The 15446-nt window shown below is 40.0% G+C and overlaps 1 protein-coding gene and 1 long non-coding RNA gene across 2 annotated transcripts in view; both read left to right on the forward strand.

Annotated features, from left to right (window-relative positions):
- appa (amyloid beta (A4) precursor protein a) overlaps positions 1 to 15446 on the forward strand; it is a 27523-nt gene that overhangs the window by 874 nt on the left and 11203 nt on the right. The window contains exons 2-3 of the mRNA XM_008427586.2: positions 12806 to 12973; positions 15266 to 15313. Coding sequence (XP_008425808.1) covers positions 12806 to 12973; positions 15266 to 15313 — 216 coding nt within the window. The remainder of the gene's footprint in view (positions 1 to 12805; positions 12974 to 15265; positions 15314 to 15446) is intronic.
- Positions 872 to 4714, forward strand: LOC103475738 (uncharacterized). Its single transcript, XR_535357.1, has 2 exons — positions 872 to 919; positions 4414 to 4714. It is a non-coding gene; the product is annotated as an uncharacterized LOC103475738 (long non-coding RNA).

Raw genomic sequence — 15446 nt, forward strand, 5'->3', positions numbered from 1 at the left:
GAGGTCGTAAAAAGGACGGTTAATTTGGGAAACAAACATTACTGACGCCCCTCGTCACATTTCAGTTACACGGTTAGAGAATGGAGAGGTAAGATGGCGGCGGTGCACTGCACCATTTATGGAGGGTCGGGAAGCTGGGAAGCCAACAGGAGAGTTCAACATCACGTTCCCTTTCATTCACGCCTTWCTCTCCCATTATTTTTAAGTGTATTAAATTTGAAGTTACATTTAACAATGTAGCGTATTTTTCCCACAGACTTGTTTCTAAATAAATCACTGCTTATGCATTTTTCCCCCMAAACATTTTGGTATATGTGCGTRTTTATACCCTTAAATAAATGTTAATTTCTTCCATGTCGTTCACATGTGAGAGGARATATAACTGTTTGACCCAACATATTTTATTAAAGTTAAAATTATTTCAGTAGGCCTACACACTCCTGGTTATTGAATCGGTTATTAAAAGAGTAGGCTAAACCTATTTCAATTTTTTTTCTGAATAGCAAACTTAATTTTTAAAAGTCTATACATATTTTATAGCTCAAACAAGGACAGCAATTAGTGTTCCTTAAAACCACAATTATATTMTTTTTCAATGTATAGTAAATGATTGAAATTAAGACACAAGCTGTTTACAGATTTTGCTGGAACCTGCACCTTGTGTGGAAGCAATTATAGTTATAGTCTTAACAACTGTAGGTAGGAAGGATCTATAATAATRCTCCTTTGTGCTCATAGGATACAGCAATCTGTCACTGAAGAAGCTATACAGTTCGGCAACTGCTTCATGCATTTTTTAAAAATTATTTAAATGTTTAATGTACAGCTAGTCGGTTAAATATTTTTGTAATTCARCACAGTTTTTAAGAATAAACAATCAGTTATAGCTATGAATATGAACTTAAAATCAACAAATTTCGTAAGTACTTTTTGTATTTTTGACAGCAGCCGATGTTTAGTGCTCATCTGATATTTTAGGGCGACTTCTACTGATCATAGAAAGTTGGCATAACGCCTTGTCGAACTTCCACCTAAAATATGCGTAGCTTCATCATTTATTTATTACAAGACATTGCAGCTGCAATTGCCCATTTRGTTGCAGAACCTCCACTTTTTCATAACCATAAGTGYATAGTGCGATAATGAATTTGTAATTGTGGTTCAGTGGCAGCCAGAGTTCACCGTTGTCTGTGATCATGTCTGGTTGTTACCATTAATGGTTTATAGCTGGAAGAAAATTTGTAGGAATGCTAATTGACCTTYGATATGTCTGTAGGACTAGTCTGAATTGAATGTCTATTTCTGTAAATAAATCTTTTTTTTTTTTTTTTTGCACAGTTCCTTAAAAAGTAATTTGTCAGTCAGAGCAATATAAAGCTGAATTAAACTGCATAAACTAATACGTGTATTTTTCATTTAATGTCTTGTACACTTGTTGCAGTTCTTTTTCTTTTTTTTTTTCCATTTTGACCCATGTTTGACTGAAGTGAAATTGGGACACTAATCTACTGTTTCCCTCCTCCCAGGCTTCAGTGGGTTTGGCATGAGTAGGATTCATCTTTTGCTTTGTTCTTAGTACATTTCTGAGGTCATTGCAGATGGACGGAGCTTTCTGAAATCCAGTATTTACATTCACAACTTCAAAGGCAGCAGCCAGGCAGTCTGATTAGCTGCTCAAATACCGAGAATTAATTTGAACAAGATTCAGTCTGAGTTGAAAGGACGTGTTGCAAGTTGTCGGGGCTTGATTCTTGCCTTGGTGATTGGGCCGCCCAAACACGCACACCAACACCCTCCGCTAAACACACAACTGAAGGAAGCAGCTTTTCCTGCACAGGGAGACTGTGCTGCGAAGCGTGGGAGCTTGATGCCAGCCTTTGTGTTTTTGTAAGGGTTTGGAAAATGCCTCTTGGATGGGTGCACAGTCTGTCTGTTTGTGTATGTACTGCAGTCTTTCAGCCTGGGGCGGACCAGCCTTCTCCTCTTATTAGAAGGCCCTAATGCCATTATGGCTGCTGGCGCTGCCCGTGTTTCCCACTCTGGCACCTTCTCTGCTGCTCACGCTGCAGTTTCAGGTCTAAGGAGGAATCCGCTTGACACCAACGTGTCTCGTTATAGCTGCTGAAATTTTTTGCTTGCCAGCGTGTTTGCTTGAAATATATCTTTAAAGAAAACCTTTTGACTGCTTTTAGGGATTGAGTTTGAACTTTGCTTATGATCCAGTACTCTTTTTAGAATGAAACGCAATACCCAGTGCTAATGTGATCTCACACAAATGGGTAAAATTTCCTGGTAAGCATAGAGAAGCTCTTTGTTTTCTCAAGGATTAGTTCTCAAAGAGTAAACTGTAATGTCTAGAATTAAAATCTTTTGATTAGTGCCAACAATTTCTTACCTTTGTTTGTATCCTTATTGTGGGCTTTATGGAATCCTTTCCGGTTCTGAAATGTGGCTGTTTTTTTTTACCGCCTAAGAGGAGACTCTCCAGTAGCAATCAGTGTTGCAATAAATCTGACAAGGCCTCTGACTCGAGAGAGTCACTACATTCCACAGTAGTGTGGTTTATAGAKGAGAATATTCAGCTATGTTCCTGAGAAGAATTGCTAATCTACCTCATTTGCTTTTGCTGCTTCTCTTTAAATTTCTCAATCTTTACAGTTAGAAAAAAAACCCCATGAGTAGCATGTTTTAAAATGTAAAGATTTATTTTGTGTGTGTGTATTGAATTAATCTCTAATGAGGGAAAGAATTAGGAAGATAACTTGAGGAAACGGTGGCCAATATTTTAATATTTTTCTTTGGATTAGAAAAAAAATTTGCTTCATAAATTGTTGCTTCGTTGATTGCTTCCCTTTTTTTTAAGTGTCCTACTTTCAGTTGATTGTGCAACAGRAAAATGAAAACATGAAATAATTGTTGCTGATGCAGTTATATTTGATCGTCACTGATTGGTTTAACATRGGAATATGTTTTGATCTTGGCTCTGAAACAACCTTGTTATGTCAGTATGCGCCATATGGTSAGGTTGGACAAATGTTGCTCTCCCTGCAGGATCCCTGTCATCTGTGCCATTTTTAAACTGTGTGCTCTGCTCTGTTGGCTGGCATGAACATGGTGTTTAGCTATTTGAAGATGGCAGATTTATTTCCTTGAACCAGTGTCGTAGGGCCCAATGGAATAATTTTTTTTCCTTTATTGTTTTTCTACTTGTATAAAAAAAAAGAACATGGTGGAAAAATGACTCCAGTATCCAACAGCAACGTGAATTTTTTGCGGTTATTTTCCCATATTCATTATTTTTGACTGGTTTGGTCGCTTGATATCGAACACATATTTTTTCCTGTCCACCTGTCACCACGTCCTTACCTTGGGACCATTTTGTTCCCTTTTTGACACCTAAAGATTTTAAGTGTTTTTCTGTGACCAYTGTTTTCTGTAAAAACGTTTGTCCACTCAGATTAATTCCGGTTTGATAAGGTATTACAATGTTTCGTACTTAATTAGAGCGGATTGGCGATCAAGACCTTGATAAACGAAAATGGTTGTACAAGCATCATAATTATTGAGAGAAATGAACTGATGTGCAATGGGTAGGCATTGGAAACAAAACGGCAGTGTGTGAAGATGAAAGCAAATTGACGCTTAGTCATTGAGAGCCTTTAAAATCAGGTTTGGATTTTAAAGGCTCTTTTAAAGTGTGTTTCAGCTTCCTGCTCCACGAAGCACATGACTGTCAGAAAGGTCAGGCATCCCAAACCTATCCTCTGGTGCCACATTTTGGCTAACCCTTTAGTCAGCCTTGGTCCGAATGCATCCCTCGTTTCTATTGTCATGGTAACCAGGACGAGGCAGACGAGCCTGCGTTCCTATAGATCTGTCCATCTGTAATGTCTGCTCCTTGGTTRCGAGTCTCATCGGCGTGAGTCGACTTTGTTTGCGGGGGGKTTGTGGTCTCCCCATTTTGAAAGCATGCTAGGAATTCAGCAGTGCTGATTTTGCTGGTTTCAGGCCAGCTGGTGACTCAAAGACCTGTTTTGTGCTCTGTCACATGCTCTCTGAATGAAGTGGAGARTAAACACTAGAGTTAATTTGATAATAGAAAAGGTTTTAGTTCRTCTGATTTTGCTCATTAGGCTACTATTTATATTTTGATGCTGCGGTAGTTTTTAATTGCTGGCTTTTTCAATCATCTCTTAGTTTGCAGAGATGGATTTTAAATTCCGATGCTGAGGTTTACTTCCACTTTATAAAGGTCAAACATCTACTTTCTTCCTCGGAAGTCTTCTCCACTTCCTCTTCGGATGCTTGATGAAATCCCCTCGGGCCAGAAGCGCTCATCGTCATGCAGCGGTTGTTTCCATCTGCACATATCGGGAGTTTACCGTGAAGTCTCTCTCTTTTTTTCCTTCACAGCTGCTGAGCAAGCAGCTCTCGGTTCACAATCAGAGCAATAAGTCGAGAACCAAGCCCGCCTGACCCGTGCAGACGCAGAATACATCCAGCCTTCAGCGTATCATCAAGGACACACGCGTTATTCACTCACAAAGCCTTCGTCTGAAAGCGTTTACCTCCCTCTGCTCACCGAGGCATCAAATCCGCAGCCACCGCCGTCAGAGCGCCATTGTGTCGCGCGTTGCAGGAACAGATGACTTATTCTCCGTGTAACCGAYCTTCTATTCAGATCCAAGGCTAGTAAAGTCATGTTGAAAACGTGGATTTGATTTAAAGCTGTTGGTGTGTAATGGAAGGTGGTTTATGTCTTAATGAGACTAATTCGCAATAATTGCAGCTACCCGCATTGCTGTGCTATAGAAATGTGGTCATTATTATTAATCAGACATGATTAGAGTGTGTATGTGGTGAATTGRGTACCCACACAATTTCTTGCATTAAAATGTAAGCAGCAAGGTTTTTTTTTTTTTGTTTCCTGAAAAAAGTAGAAAAATGAAACGCTAAGTTTTCAATACGAACAGCCATTTTTGCCCATATAAAATTAGTCAAGAGCTGCAAAAACATGTCACAATCATCCTTTTTATGAATATTTCTTTAAAAATATTTTTTTTTCGTGAAATCACGATTATTTTGTTGTTTTTTTTATTAGGATTTATAAAAAAGGAAGAGTCTTTCAAAAAAAATGGGAACAATTATCTTTTTGTACATTAAGTCCTCCCAATATTCATAGGAAATTTGAGCTTAAAATAGTTATTTGGTATAAGATTGTGGGAAACGACAGAGGCATTTCAACTCTGTTCACAGCTAAATAACAATAAATGATAGAGAAAATCCTCGTTGCATTTGAATACTTTTGTTGAAGAAATTCTATACAGACAAAACTGTTAAAAACTTCTAAAAATACAATGTAAATGTAGAAATATTGCTAATCTGCAGCTTTTTGTTTTAACTAGAGCCGCAGGTTGAACACCCCTTGGTTGAGACCTACGACTCACAGGGCAAAGGTCAAAGAAGGCATGTTTTTTTAGTTTTTTTTTAAGGTCGGATCTTATGCGACACTTGCTTCTGAAGCTAAAGATGTTCGAARGCAAAAGGTTAAGAATATAAAAAATTAAATATTGTTTCAACTTGATTCATAATGAAAAATATATACATTTCTTAATTTGTTAAATCCTGATTTTGAATTGTCGTTTTAATTCGATTGAAATCAGAACTACCTTCACATCTCCAGCTTAAACCATAAACAGTTTCTCACTCTGAGTTTTATTAAGACATTAGATCTTTTTTAATAAGCATACGTAGACTTTTTCAAGACCTCACTTCTTATTTCTCTTAAGTATTCACTCGAGTGTGTGTTCCTTTGCTAGCAGAAGTGATGTAATCTTTGTGTGCTTCTCCTCCCTTTTCTCCACTCATCCCAGGTTTGCAGTGTTGCTATAGCACCGTGGCCTTCCCCAGGTGACTGGACTATAATTAGGCCGCTCCGTTTTAGTTCTTGTTACTTTTCTCACCCTTTTCTCCTCCTCATCATATTCCTTCAAAATCAATGTTTTCCTACATAGAAATYCTCATCTGTGTAAACAAATAATGGTCACTTTAAATTTTAAGATCAGATGAATGGTAATCTTCTCAGCTGAAATACTTAATATTTAGAAAATTATAATTGTAAAAGGTGAGACATGTTTTTAAAGGTTGAGTTTTATTTATCTGAGCTGTTCAGATTAGCACAAGAAGGTGGAATTRGGAATCTTGACTGTGTCCTACAGTTTGTAGATCCATTTCCTGTTTGGTTTTCCGGATGGAGGCGGACATCCGCCCTTTGTGCTACAAATAGAAATGATGAAAAACAAATCAAGTGTGTGTGTGTGCCTGGATTGTTAGAGGAAGTTATTGTGTGTGGAAAATCCCTCATAGAAAGGTCTCGATTGAACCAATCTAACCTAGATGATTTGGCTATTCATGGGAAAGCAATTTTATGGTTGTGAATTATGATATTTATTTAGTTCTTATACAAGTGAAAGGTAAAGAGCAGTGGTGGGCACACTTCTGCTAATACGCTAAAAGTAGACTTCATTTTTCATTTAGCGCTTTTGCTAGCTTTTTTTAAAATATTTTTTTGGCCTCTAGTGCCCTTTATTTGATAGTTAATTGACAGGAAAGTGGGTAATGAGAGAAGGGGGAAGACATGCAGCTAAGGTCGCCAAGGCCGGGAATTGAACCTGCGACAGCTGCGTCGAGGACTAAGGTCTCCAAATGTGGGTTGTGCTTAACCCCTGCGCCACCACAGCACACCCAGCGCTTTTGCTAACTTGTCCCATTATCTAATCTGTGTTGAAGATTTGGCGATCATTTATTTATGCTCTTTATTTTGAAGTGGGTGAAGACTGTATATTCCACAGTTTCATTTATTTTCCTCGGTTCTCRCTTGTTTTTTTTTTYCCCCTATACTTTGGTGCAGTGCTTTAGTAGAACAAATTTTTTAGCTAGTGGTRKMYACCACTAGCTAAAGAGTGTATGTGTATTTASAGTGTCTTGTTCTATACACAGGGCATATATATGTACACATAGAGCAAACCATTACATTTTAAAATGAACAGTAAAAAGATTAAACAAATCATGGTCGTTGCCTACAATTAGCCTTTAAAAAGTCTGTATATTGATTATTGAATAAACTTTGCAAAAACATTTTGGGCCAAAAGGTACCTCAAATGGTAAAGTGTGAAAAAGTGATAACTGCGGTATCCTTGAAGTAATTTTGCGTTCGATAACGAATTGGTACTGATTTACTTGGCAGAATGATTCAACTATTGCACTTAACCTTCATTTAAGGCCTGTAAAACCGAGCATGACATCCGTAAACACAGCCAACCCAGATCCGTCTCCAAAGCAAACTACCCACATGATGAAATTGTCTCCCAGGTGAGATGGATAATGGTGTTGGCTCAGGTTGTTAACGCTGATGACTGTGGGAGGTTATAACAGGCAGGTCCCTGGAGAGGAAGGTGTGTCCATACCGAGTATAATTAAGGACACCAAAAGAGAGTCCCTCTTCGTTTTTTGTCTAGACGTTTTTAGATGTCCAGTAGTTCCAAATGTGATTCTTTACACACTTCTAATCAGATTTGAACAGATTGGCCTAAGACGCTTATTCYACTGGAATCCCTCAGGATAAAGCTTAATCGCATTAAATATAAATGGAGATCATTCTTCAGTTGAACTTTGATGAAAACTTTTGAAGACGAGGAGYGGAATATGAAGAGAAGCAATCAGGAGCTGTTGAGGAAACCTTTCATCATATCTGTTTGACCTGCTAAAGACTGAATAAGTGGCGAGATCAATACGTCTCGCAGATGGTTTGGGAAATATTGATTTAAAGAAACGSCTGGCTAGTCATGGTGCAATCTGCGTGTCTTGATCTGAAATTTCTTGGTAAAAGTAGAATCGTATTTTTGTATTCCCACTAAATATTTATGATAAATCTTTTTCTCTCAACATCTAGTCTGTAACTAAAATGTCCAGCCTACAGTGAGGATCAGGGACATCATCTGAAAAATCCACCCACAAAATTAGCTTCCCAAGTATCACACACACATTTGATAGTGGTCCAGTTAAAGATGGAGGGTTCTGAGCAACAGCCTRAAGTATTTATGTGAATTTTGTGGTTTTGTCCTGTCCATTGAGACCCCACTTGTCCTAATTAACTCTGCTGTCAAGCATCCTCTCAAGGAAAGTCAACAAATTAGCAAAGTGACGCATCATCAGCCGCCTGACCGCCAGTCCTGCTAACGCCATAAACGATTAATAACTCAAAAAAACAAAAAAAAAAGCAAAGTAGTCGTGCTACACCCCATAACAACCCTGTCCCATCATGACTGCTCAATGTATACCAGAGGGATCCGTCTTCTGTCTGCTCTGTACACTGATTGTGCATCAGAGTCACGTCCCGTTGTTGACAATACCGCCTCGTCTCATTGACAGTCGGCCCTGACGCGTCGGCCGCTGATTTCTATAAAAGACGTGTGGGCCACAGAGAAATTTGTGTGTCAGGTTTGTGCTCTCCGGGGAGTCTAGCCAGTGGAACGAGCACTACTTAAAGACACCCCACCCACACACACTCCGTTTATCCGTCCCTCCAGCCACCATCACCCCTACCCGGCTCCCCACAGCAGTCCTGGGCCACTCAGATAAGACTATGCAATTAATAGCGCTGCAGGACCAGCGCCCATCGGGGACACTTCAAAGATTGCACAAGGATACATTAAACAGTTTTGCCAGTCTTGCTTGRCTGTGAAGGGGTATGTAAAAATAGATTTATTTGCCTTTGGCTTGCTTGTGTTGTAATATTTCTTTATTTCTGACACCCCCCATTTAGACATAACGGGCAATAAACCCGTCTCTTTTTCTTTTTTTTTCGAGGTGCTGATCGCATCACTGACTGCAGTCATAAGCGTTGTCACTTGCACAAGGCAGCACATGTTATGCAAGGCTTCAGGCAATGACTTTCAGATGGGAATATTTGGACAATTAGCATAAAGAGRAGGAGGAGGAATGACGAGGCAGGAAGTTGCATTCATCACATTAAATTGTACTTCTTGTTAGTCGATGAGCAGAGTGTCATGTARTCGGYGTTGAGGTCGTAAGCACCCAGGACAACTAAAAACAACAAAGACTTGGTGTTCCAGCTGGTGCATGACATCATGTTCCATGTATTTAAGACTCATTTGAGGAGGATTTGGGTCATGAATCCTGACAGTGATCCACAATGTGATTGAAGTCACTCCTTCTAATGAAATTGCAGAGATATTTCATGCACCGAGCGTGGCGTTCTCATTATAAAGCCGSGCGGACGAAAGCACTCCAGCAAATTGCACAAGCAGATCTCACTTTAATCAGTTTATTAAGATAAACTTGATTGYTGTTGTTTTGCATGATTCGATTGTTGCTTCGGGGTTTTCTTTTATTTGGTGTATAAATAAATCTTACAAAAWTTTGATTTAGCTACAGTTTTGTGTTGCTGTGTAGTTTAATGAGGCTATCGGCTGTACAGTGCCTTGAAAACATTTTCACACGATTGTATGATTGGRGATGCTTTCCTTTAACCCTAAAYCTACAATCAGAGCTAGCGTAGAAAGCATWTTAAGTGCCGGTGGCCTCGTCATAGTCCAGACCAAAATCCAACCARGTCTGCCTCAAAACCTGGCAAACCCATGTTCATTGAGCTATTTTGATCAAAAATGTCTTCCCAGTATCCAATACGTCCCCTGATAAGAATAATGGAAATGTCAGCAAGCTGGAATGTATTATTTTTGCGTGGTCTGTATTTTGTATCTGAGGTTTATTTACACCATCTTCATGAGGTCATTGTCTCTCACCATTGGCCTTCTATGCCCTGATTCATTCCGAGTCAAGTAATGTGACGGGTATCATGCCAGATTGGGAGCGAGCTGGGATATTTCTCCTGAGCTGACTGCTGTCCTAATCCACAGTGCCCAGATTASTGCTCCCTTCTCTGCAGGACGGCCGACTGTCAGGCTGGCAGACTTTGAGCCAGAGCTGAGATAAGATAACGACAGGAGGGGGGGGGGGGGGGGGGGTTGGATGTGGCCGGTGTCTTGGTTTATGACACACAAAGCTTTGCTGCTGATGTGGTTTGGCATTTGTCTGCCTGTCATCAGAGTCCATCTGTTCTTCATTGATTTGCCTCAAGATCCAAACAATCAAGTTCTCACCCTGYTATTATCTTTGAGTTTTTCAAAATGCTACCAGAACCTTCGAATAAGTGGATCAAAGTAGTTTTTTAAAAAATTTTTATGCAGACATGTTTTTATATTCTGATGACAGAACTCTCTGCTTTGAAAAGTCGCCGACCTCATTCCTGACCCCAAAGGCTTATTGTCCACCTCATCTKTTCTCCAATCTCTCCCCGTCTCTTGCTATTGTGGCCATTGTTCTCTCTCGTGCGCTCTACTCTTGTCTTTTTTTGCCCATCGTACCCGGCCTGTGATTTATAGGCTTGCGGCTGAGGCTTGACCGCTTTACCATCCCCTTGCTTCTCCTCGCCTCCTTTGACAGAAGAGAGGTCAAGAGGCAAAGGGCCAGAAGATGCTGATCGGCGAGGATTCGATTTGCCATCCAAATGAGGATGACCAAGAATTTTAATGTCGGCAAGCAGCTTGTYGTGTACTGATTTACCTACATGTACCTGAGAGCAGAGACAAAGTTTTATCTACTAGGCCAGGTGTGTCAAGCCCTCGTAATGAGGTCAAAATAAAACCGTGGACCCTTCGGACTATCTTAATTAACTGCTCTCTATTTTTATGTCTTGTTTTTTTAAGGCACCAGTTTGGCTTTTCTTATCAATGAGTAAAACGTAGTGTGTATCTGTTAGCGTCACAACCTCACAGATGGTGGTGTGGAAACATAGCGACAGACTTCCAAATAATCCTGTGGTGGTGCAGATGGCTCCGTGTCAAGAGTAATGGCCGCYGGTGTTAAGTTATCGTTTGTGTGAACAGAGGAGGGTTGGGGCCAATGGGGGATTTTACACCCTASTGTGTGTTTTGTGAGGGATTTTCTTCAGCATGCAGCGTATGTTGACCTATAGCTGTAATATAAACTCTAAAGGCGCACCCTTGATCTACAGTAGGCCGGTATATCTGTGTCTAACGGCTCTAAATGAATGAATTGTGTGTAATGTCGGGATTATATTATAGTGAAGATCAGTCTTCACAGGTTTTCATGTTATTTCCTTCAATAGTTCTTGGTACAGTATATTACKTGTAATACAAAAACAAAAAAAATAAGGGGTTAGATTTTAAGATGCTYCAAGCAACTTTTGTTTGCTGGATTTGCACGATTATGGAAGCAGTTGGCATTTAGATCGTGTATTCAAATCTATGCTTTCCAAAAGGTGGCCCACATTTCAAAAACCAGCGTTTCTGTGACAGATGTAAGTAGCAGTWGCCTGTTCTTTCTGCTTTTCCCTCATTCTGCTCACGGTAACTATCATCTCAAGGCGGTTTGAGACAAACATCTAATTTATACACAAGCGTAAAATCAAATTAATTTAATCGTATAGACAGATTCAAATTGTAGCTTTCCATCTAAGAAAAGCAAAAATGCTTGTTATGCTGATGGTCTTGTGTTGTGGCACAGTGTCGATATATTCATGAACTGTTCTCACTTTTTGGAAGACGGGGCCGAAGAAAAACATTTATTCTGTGAAATGGCTTCAAAACAGTTGAGGTCCAATCAATTTGTTGTTTCTGAGCAATAAAATTGATATTGACCATCTTCCCAGCTCTCMGCTCATTGCCTTACCGTACTACGCAGTTGCTTTGCACAGTGCAGATGCCGTTTTCTTTAGCATTCGTTCCGCRTTTGTGTACCTGACCAGCTCTCTGTTCTGCTTTGCTCATTTTGTTTGGTCGCAATCTGGCGAATGGAGAACATCTCCCGAGAGCGCTGTCACCCTCGGATGATGCCGGCTGTGTAAATACGACGTGTGTAAAAGCAGTACAATGAAGTTAATCTCCACACTGATACACCAGGTACATTGCTGCTGGATCGATTCAAGCATTTGAGTTTTTCTTTTCTTTTCTTTTTTTTTTTTTTTTTAATTGAATCCAAATCGACCAGCTATTCTCTCGCGAAGGGGACTATGTTCATGGCTGCTGGGAGAGAATCAAGTCTGCAGGGGAAAATATGCTATCCATCTCACAAAACAACATTTGTTTGCCTGCCAGGGCCTTCAAACCATTAACAAGATTAGGGAGCATACAATGGCAACAGTCCCTCTCCTTCCTCCCTCTGTCTCCGTCTCTTTTTTTCTCCCCCCCTCCCATATTCCCTCCCATTTTGTTCTAGCTCATTTGACAGTACAATGCAGACATTCAGCGATTTGTCTGCACCTCCTCTCTGAGGAGAATCTGCACAAAACCTTTTTTTCCTTGTAGGCAGACTGTTGTAGCTCGAACAACCAGAGGTACAAATCATCACACAGAGATGTAAACCAACAGAGAAACAACTACAGTCGTGCCAAAGGTGGGGTTTTTGTCCTCCAGAGACGATTCCTCAGACCAAAACTGACCAAAAAGTTAAAATTTTTGTGAGCAATCTAATCTTTGCTTTTCATTTTCAAACTTCACTGCCAAAYGGAAAATGCAGTGAAGAAAAAAAAAAACACAAACTCCATGATGATCCTTTATCTTCCATTCCTCGCATCATCATTCCTTTCCTTTCCCCATATGAAGATTTTAATCCCATTACAGTCACGTTTTTAGATACCTGCACTCATTCGGTTCCGCACAAGACTTTAGATCTCATGACGTTTTCTCTGTACGCTCTTCCTCAGGTTCCCGCGGACGTTTCCATGGGTCTGCTGGCCGAGCCCCAGGTGGCCATGTTTTGCGGTAAACTCAACATGCACATCAACGTGCAGAGTGGCAAGTGGGAGCCCGACCCCTCCGGCAGGAAGAGCTGCATCGGTACCAAAGAGGGCATCTTGGGGTACTGCCAGGAGGTAAGTTGTCTCTGAGAGTTTACAGTAGCTCTTCAGGAGAARTTTTGTTTTTCTTGTCGATGAGTAAAAATAATTTTTTTATAAGCTATCGGTGCAATTATTTTGTGATTTCACTTCATTTATCAAGATATCATGCAAGTGGTCCAGTTACAAAGACTCTAATTTAGTCATCACTTCACCATGATTGAACTGATCCTAGTAGGTCAGTTCAGTCAAGGTGTTTTATACCACAGCGATGTCTGTTTAATCTAAATTGGTAAAAAGTGTTCCAAGAAGCCAAGGTGATTGGGCAGGATGGAGTTTGATTTAAATAAAAAAGAAAAAGCAAACATGAGGCAAGAAATAGTTTCTTTGTTCATAAAGTTTGTGGCCACAACATCAGCAGTCGTCGAGCACAACAATGTTGATTCATCAGTGGCTTTGTCCAAGGMAGAGACAGCTGACCTCCAAAATACTGAACTGATATTACTCTCTATGGGAATGAGAATAATGCAGTCGTCAATGGCTTTGTGGAAGAAAGAAACACAACTAAAGAACYCAGAGAACTTCCTGTTGGAATGGAAAACAGTGCCCCCACTGYTAACGGCAACAATGGCCTCAACCRTTGCTTTATTGAAGAAAAATCTAGAGAACCCAGGAGCGGGACGCAGCTAAGCGCAACTCCGGCCTTTTAGATTACTTATTAAACAGAAAACAAGAATGTCTTCTAGGAAAAAGACGTCGCTAAAGACAAATTCTGTAATAGTTGATGACATCAATGGCTTTGTCTGAGAAGGAGACTAGACTAAACACAAACTGTTTGCCACGAGTTCTTTTAATAGACAGAACAACAAGCTGGACTCCGTTGATGCTGTGACAGACGGGAACACTGAGCCAAGAGAAGTTTCTGTTGAAGAGCGAGAATGAGGTCAATGCCTGCAGCAGCTCTGTTAATGATTCCATCCACAAGAAAGTTACAGCTCAACACAAAATCACTGAGCCATTTTAGTTTGCTTTATTTGGTGAGTTTTAAAGCAACTTTACCAAACTGAAAKAAAATCAAAACTATTGTGAAGAAAGCATGTACCGCACTATAAGGCGCACCTAAAAACCTTCAATTTCCTCAAAAGCCAACAGTGCGCCTTATAATCCAGTGCGACTTGTATATGGACCAATATTGAGCCACAACAGGTCTAGCAACTACGGTAAGCCGCCGCCGACTTCATTTTTGCCCGTAGAAGAAGAAGTGTGCGGTGCATGCTGGGATAGTTGTCAGAACGCTGGTTTGTTAATAAAGTTTGACTGACCTAGAGAGACAGAGACTGCGACGGCAGCGTGTCTGTTGGTCTGTGTTACCCAGAAAGCAGTTGGGCACAATATCGCAACACCAACACCGTGAGTGAAACAATGACTKGGGCAGACTACTATATAAAGTACTCGGGGACCACTTCTTTATTTTTACACATCCACATTTGTAGAGTAYGGAACAAATCGCGTGGCAACCCAAACTGTAGCGTCTATTCTATGCGCCTTATAATCAATTCCGCCTTATAGTGCGGAAAATACGGTACTTTTGTYGGTGTAAAAATAATAGAAAGACACAAAAAGTGTTTGTTCAGGGTTTGTACAGATGTTGAAATCCTGAAATGATTGAATTTTAGTGAGGTATTTCTAAAGTGCTTGATTTCTGTTAAATTAGTGTTTTGTTCTTGGACCAATCAGCTGTACAGGGTGTGTGTGTGAAAGAGACATGTCAACCTAGTTTTTGTTATATTTTAGTATTTTTTAGTCTCTGCTGTGGAACGCAGAATACCATCACCAGACATGATTTATAACAGTGATCATTTATATCATATAGTAGGGTATTGAAACTGTTTTTGTTAGTCCATTTGTATTGTTTTCTTCTCAAAATTGTGGTACTGCAAAAGTTTGAAAACTTGCATTGAAAATGCTTGAATTTTACTTTGTGAAAATGAACAAACCCTGCTCTTTAGAAAGATTACACCTTCTGGAAACTGATTATTAGATTTTTTTTTGGTGTTTGTTTTTCTTGCCAACAAAATCCCAAATTTCTCTGGATGACATGGTTGCCAAAATACGTCTAATTACAAGCTGACTTTTGCTGGGAAAATAAAGTTRCATGGATATAAGCAGCTTGTTGGTTGGGCAAAGGGAGGGAAACCAAACAAGGAATCTCAACRTAATACAGCGTAGATCTATACACTATAAACCACAGATCTAGTATGTTGCATTGCTCTGGAGAAAGATGGGAAAATTACCCCATCTTTAAATCATCTGTAATGTTGTCTACAGGTGTATCCAGAACTCCAAATCACCAACGTGGTGGAAGCCAACCAGCCAGTCAGCATCCAGAACTGGTGCAAGAAGGGACGCAACCAGTGCCGCAGCCATGTGCACATAGTGGTTCCCTATCGCTGCCTGGGTAAATCCACCATGTTTTGGTTTTCAAAAGTGCCCGTTTTTTTTTTTTTTT

The sequence above is a fragment of the Poecilia reticulata genome, linkage group LG2, assembly GCF_000633615.1.
Source record: "Poecilia reticulata strain Guanapo linkage group LG2, Guppy_female_1.0+MT, whole genome shotgun sequence".
In the NCBI taxonomy this organism is placed as follows: Eukaryota; Metazoa; Chordata; class Actinopteri; order Cyprinodontiformes; family Poeciliidae; genus Poecilia; species Poecilia reticulata.